Source organism: Gossypium hirsutum, chromosome A08 (assembly GCF_007990345.1).
Source record: "Gossypium hirsutum isolate 1008001.06 chromosome A08, Gossypium_hirsutum_v2.1, whole genome shotgun sequence".
Taxonomy (NCBI): domain Eukaryota; kingdom Viridiplantae; phylum Streptophyta; class Magnoliopsida; order Malvales; family Malvaceae; genus Gossypium; species Gossypium hirsutum.
Window position 1 is genome coordinate 78,785,986 of NC_053431.1, and position 5,792 is coordinate 78,791,777.

General features: G+C 39.9%; 1 protein-coding gene across 1 annotated transcript; it reads left to right on the forward strand.

Annotated features, from left to right (window-relative positions):
* The first annotated feature begins 632 nt into the window (after nt 1-632).
* Nucleotides 633-4,797, forward strand: LOC107961080 (uncharacterized). Its single transcript, XM_016897349.1, has 2 exons — nt 633-1,101; nt 4,745-4,797. The coding sequence occupies exons 1-2, from the start codon at nt 633-635 to the stop codon at nt 4,795-4,797; spliced, it is 522 nt and encodes a 173-aa protein (XP_016752838.1).
* The last annotated feature ends 995 nt before the right edge of the window (nt 4,798-5,792 follow it).

Below are 5,792 nucleotides of genomic sequence, written 5' to 3' on the forward strand. Positions count from 1 at the left end.
GTGCCTTGTTTAAAATTCAAATTTTCTATAGATGGTTTAAGGACTCGGGTTAATCCCTAACAATTTTCAATGGTCGATTTGGGGCTCGTAGGCTCATAACAAGAAGTTTAAAGTAGAAATTGAAAAAGTTTTATATTAGATCGAGTCTTGGTGACTTGTGAACGTTTAGGTTCATGAGATCGAATTAGGTAATGCCTCGTATTCCGCTCAGGCGTGGGTTACGGGTATGGGGTGTTATAGTGTCACTGGTGGAGAACGTTGATATCTGTAGTACCACCAGAGAGGGTTACTTGGGAATTCTTTCAAGAGGAATTTTGAAAGAAATAGATTAGTGAAAGATTTATTGAACAGAAGTGTAAGGAATTCCTAGAATTGAAACAAGGTCGTATGAAAGTTAGTGAATATGAGAGAGAATTCGTCAGACTCAGTAAATATGCTCGGGAGTGCGTACCCTCCGAAGCTAAGATGTGTAGAAGATTTGAAGATGGACTCAATGAGGACATTAAGACATTAGTGGGCATTCTTGAGTTGAAAGAATTTGTGGTACTTGTTGAATGGGCTTGTAAAGCCGAAGACTTGGTTAAAGAGAGGAAGAAGGCTGAGTCTGATGCAAGAGATACAAGAAACGGTACATGAGTAAGTTTTTGCCATCTCAGTCTAAGAAATCTAGAGAGATGTATTCTCGTTCACATGTGTCAGCTGGACATTCATATAGGAATCGTAGAAGGCAGAATTTGGGTTTTAGATCTCAGGCTACGTCTGTGGCAAGCATGGGTAACGCTAAACCTTCCAAGGCTGAATGTCCGCAATGTGGTAGACGTCATTTTGGCAACTGTAGAGTGAGAGAAGGATCTTGTTTTAAATGTGTTTCTCTAGACTACATTATTAAGGACTGTCCTGAGATGATGGGAAAAGAAAAATTTCAGAGTCCAAGACCGAGTGGCACAGCTTCTAGGGGAAGACCCTCAAGAAATATCGAGAATGGGTTCGGTAGTAAGAATGTGATGCGAGACATAGCAGTGATGTCCGGAGCTAGGGCTCCGGCTAGAGCCTATGCCATACATACACGCGAAGACGCAACTTTTCCTGATGTGATCACTGGTAAATTTTCTCTCTATGATACTAATGTTATTGCTTTGATAGACCCTAGCTCCACTCATTCGTATGTGTGTATGAAATTAGCATCTAGTCTGAATATTCCTGTCGAGTCTACAGAATTTGTAATTAAGGTGTCTTACCCGTTAGGAAAGCATGTGATAGTTGATAAAGTATGTAAGAAATTTCCTTTGATGGTTAGAGATCATTGTTTTCCGGCCGACTTGCTGTTGTCTCTGTTTGACGAATTTGATGTCATACTGGGTATGGATTGGTTGACACTACATAAGGCTATAGTGAATTGTAGACAGAAAGTTATGGAACTGAAATGTGAAAACGGTGAAATTCTTCGGGTTAAACCAGATGATACAGGGAAGTTGCTAATGATGGTATTTTCGATAGTTGTTTAGAGATATATGATAAAAGGGTATGAAGCTTATTTGGCATATATATTGAACACAAAGGAATCTGAGGTAACACCCCAAACCCAGCCTAAACGTTATGGCCAAATCTGACGTGTCACATCAAAGCGTCGTTCAAAAATTGAGTTGTCGTTAAAAGTTCATTTTTATAATTAAAACCTTTTGCTCGAGGTTAGCAAATCATCTTGTCAAAAACATTTACTTAATGTCTGGCATTAATACTTTAAGTTATTTCAAATCGTGGAAGCTACTAAAGTTTGAAATATAAAAACGTCTGTTTTTAAGTGTTTTTGAAAATAGTTAATAATTTTTGAAAATTCATGTTTAGCAGTCTTAAATAAGGAAATCAAAAGCCCAATTAAAAAATTAATCCCTCAAAGGCCTTATTACAGAATTAAAACCCCAAAACATAAAATTCAAATAAAAAGTCTACAGCAGAGCATCAGCGGTCGTGTGGCCACCTCCGAGTCTCTTGCAGCTTCAAATCGCCTAAGGCTGGGGATTACCTGTACAGTTAGACAAAAGGGTGAGTCTGCGAAAACTCATTGTGTAATCCCTTATAATACAAACAATCAGATGTACGGTATGCAGAAATAGTATCAGGTGGGACTTAGCCCATTAATGGAATTAGGTGGGCCTAATCCCAATATAGAATTAGTATCAGATGTAGATATGCAGATAGATTCCCAGCCCGTACCAACCAACACACCATGTGGGGATAAAACTGACCCACCCAGCCAACACACCAAGCTTAACACCGTTGCGGCACTAAGTCAACAGGACGGTTCAATGCCATAGACAGAACGGCTAAAGGCCGTAAATATCGCATCAACGCTGTCAGTTAATAGAACGACTATATGCCATAAGTATCGCAGAAAGGCTGAAAGCCTTGTACAGAACGGCTGCAACCCGTACACTTCCTCCGTCAATAATAACCCAACCCCATGAAGTATGCCATGTCATAAATAATATGTGTATGCAAAGTCATACTAAGTATAGTCATATATGTAAATCATAAGCACATCAGTCATATGGATCATAAGGGCATAATCGCCATTCTACCTTAAAGGGGTATTACGGTCATTATACAAATCGAGGGTATTTTGGCACTTATTACGACCTCCTAGAAGGTTTATCGTTGCTTTGAGTGACTAGGATAACCTACATGGCAAGAACAGTGTATATGGGCCCAAAACCCGTTGTTGGGCCCAAGTGGGCCTACACGCTCCTGGGGCCTATTTAGCCCAAATTCAGCTACGACTATGTGACCTATATAGCCCAGTCCAATATTTATCACAAATTATAGATTTAATCTGAGTGGGGCCCATGAGCCTATTGGGCCCACTCGACCCTTTTCGACCCATCGAGGCCCATAACGGCCTCAGTCCACGAAAATGCACCTGGTGACCTTTAATAGCCAAGGAAGTCGGCACTAGAGAGAAAAGAAGCTAAAGAAAACCCCAAAATGCCTAAAAGGTAATTCGGCCACTACTAATACCATTTGTCGAAAATGCACACCCCCAAACCCCTTGGTCGAATTTTGCATCATCAAGCTACCCATTTCGGTTACAACTCTTCCTTACTCAAACTCCTTGAAAATCTCCTTGATTTTCTCCCTGATATCCTCCATAACCAACCACAAGACCAATTCAAACTCTTCATCACCAGAGTTCAAATCCAACACTAACTCTTGCCGTCCCCTAATAGAAAAATAATTACTCCCTGCCTGACATAGGATTCGAACCCTTCCTCTCTCAATAATCATGCCACGCCACCACCACTAGGCCACAAGCTCACTTGTGTCATCAATCAATCGTAATAAAATATAAGCCCTACATACCAACGTCCAGATTCACTTAAGAGCAAAAATTAAAATAAATTGCAAGAGCCAAGACTTGAACCCAGGCTCCTTTGCAACCTTAATGATGCCACAACCACTAGACCACATGCTTCCTTGTGTCATTTATTTAACACAAAAATTTAAAAGGCCTTCCATCCAGGGTTTTATTCACTTGAAACCAAAATTTGCTAAAGTCCAGATTTGAACCCAAGATTTCTCCAACATTTCTCAGGGCCATTAACCACCAAAGGAGACATTTAATTGTTTCATTTCCTTGCATGGTTAAATACTTATTTACAACCTCCTTACAGATCCATACTCAAGGCCCAATACTTTTAGGCCCAAATTCTAGGGCGTTACATCTGAATTGAAAATCGAACCATTGCTGGTTGTGTGCGAGTATGCGGCCATATTTCAAGAGGAATTGCCAAGTTTACCTCCAGTTAGAGAAGTTGAATTCAGAATTGAGCTAATGCCAAGGATGACACACAACTCTATTGCCCCATATAGGATGGCCCCGACTGAACTGAAAGAATTGAAATCACAGTTGCAAGACCGACAAGGGTTTTGCGAGACCAAGTTTTTCGCAAAGCCTTTGTCAGTCAACTCTTACAACTGCGACTTTAATTCTTTCAACTCTATTGGTGCCATTCTATATGGAGCAACCGAGATCGGAGTTGTTCTCGGTATCAACTCAATACCAAATTCTACTTCTCTGACAGGAAGCAAACCCGACAACTCTTCTGGAAATACATCCGCGAATTCACATACAATCGAAACTGATTCAATTTTCTTCTCAAATTCCTTTGTATTCAATACATACGCCAAATAAGCTTCATAACCCTTTCTCAAATATCTCTAAGCCAACATCGAAGAAATCACACTAGGAAATGCCTCTGATTCTCTGATTCAGCCCGCAGAATTTTACCATTTTCACATTTTAATTCAATAACCTTTTGTTTACAATTTACTATAGCATCATGCAATGTCAACCAATCCATACCCAAAATAACATCAAATTCGTCAAACGGCAAAAACATCAAGTTGGCCGGAAAATAATGACCTCTAATCATCAAAGGACATTTCTTGCATACTTTATCAACTATAACATATTTGCCTAACGGGTTTGACACTTCAATCATAAATTCCGTAGACTCAACATGTATACTCATATTAGACACCAATTTCATGCACACATACGAATGAGTAGAACCGGGGTCAATCAAAACAATAATGTTAACATCATAAAGAGAGAAAATACCAGTGATCACATCGGGAGATGAAGCATCTTCACGCGCCCTTATGGCATAAGCTCTAGCCGGAGCTCTAGCTTCAAATTTAAACGCTAAATCTCTGACTACATTCTTGCTGCTTGCCTCATTCCCAGCATTTCTCGAAGATCTTCCTCTCGAAACTGCACCACTAGGTTTTGCACTCTGAAATTTTTCTTTCTCAATTCTCTCGGGATAGTCTCTAATAAAATGATTTGGAGAACCACACTGGTAACATTCGTTAGTTCTACATGGACCAAGGTGACTTCTACCACATCGTTGGCACTTGGGTCTAACAAATCTCGAATTTCCCACACTAGCCACATAAGTAGTCTCAGATTTAAAACCCGCGTTTTGCTTCTTACGATTCCCATACAAATGTCTGGCCCAAACATGAGAACGAGAATACATATCTCTAGATTTTCTAGATTGCGGTGGGAATGCACTGCTCATCGGTCTTTTCTTCAAATTTCTAGTCTCAGCCTCTACCTTACTCTTTTCTTTAATTATTTCTTCGGCCTTGCAAGGCTGATCAACAAGTACTACGAACTCTTTCAACTCAAGAATTCCCACAAATACTTTGATGTCTTCATTGAGTCCGTCTTCAAATCGTCTGCACATTTTAGCCTCTGAAGGAATACATTCTCTAGTATACTTACTCAACCGAACGAACTCCATTTCACACTCAGTAACTGTCATGTTGCCTTATTTCAACTCAAGAAACTCTTTATGCTTCTGTTCAACAAATCTTTCACTGATGTATTTCTTTTGAAATTCTTCTTGAAAGAACTCCCAAGTCACTTTCTCTTTCGGTACCACTAAAATCAATGTCTTCCACTAATAATAGGCTGAATCTCTCAACAAGGATATATCACATTTTAAGCACTCTTCAGGTGTACAAGACAATTCGTCAAATACCCGAATAGAATTCTCAAGCTAAAAATCTACTTTCTCGGCATCATCATCAATATTTGCCCTGAATTCTTCAGCCCCTTGCTTACGAATACTATCAACTGGGTTCTATGAAATTTGATCAGATCCATACCTTGAGGCATTGGGGGTACATGTTGAGGAATCGAGGGATGCGGGGGAGGTTGTTGAGCATTCGGGTTCGTACGAATGAACTCGGGGTACCATGCATTCATCATCTGGAGAAAGGCTTTC

Coding starts and splice junctions, on each gene's coding strand:
- LOC107961080 (XM_016897349.1), top strand. CDS start 633: ATGAGTAAGTTTTTGCCATCTCAGTCTAAGAAATCTAGAGAGATGTAT. Junction 1,102..4,744: donor TTTTCCTGATGTGATCACTG/GTAAATTTTCTC, acceptor CCTCATTCCCAG/CATTTCTCGAAGATCTTCCT.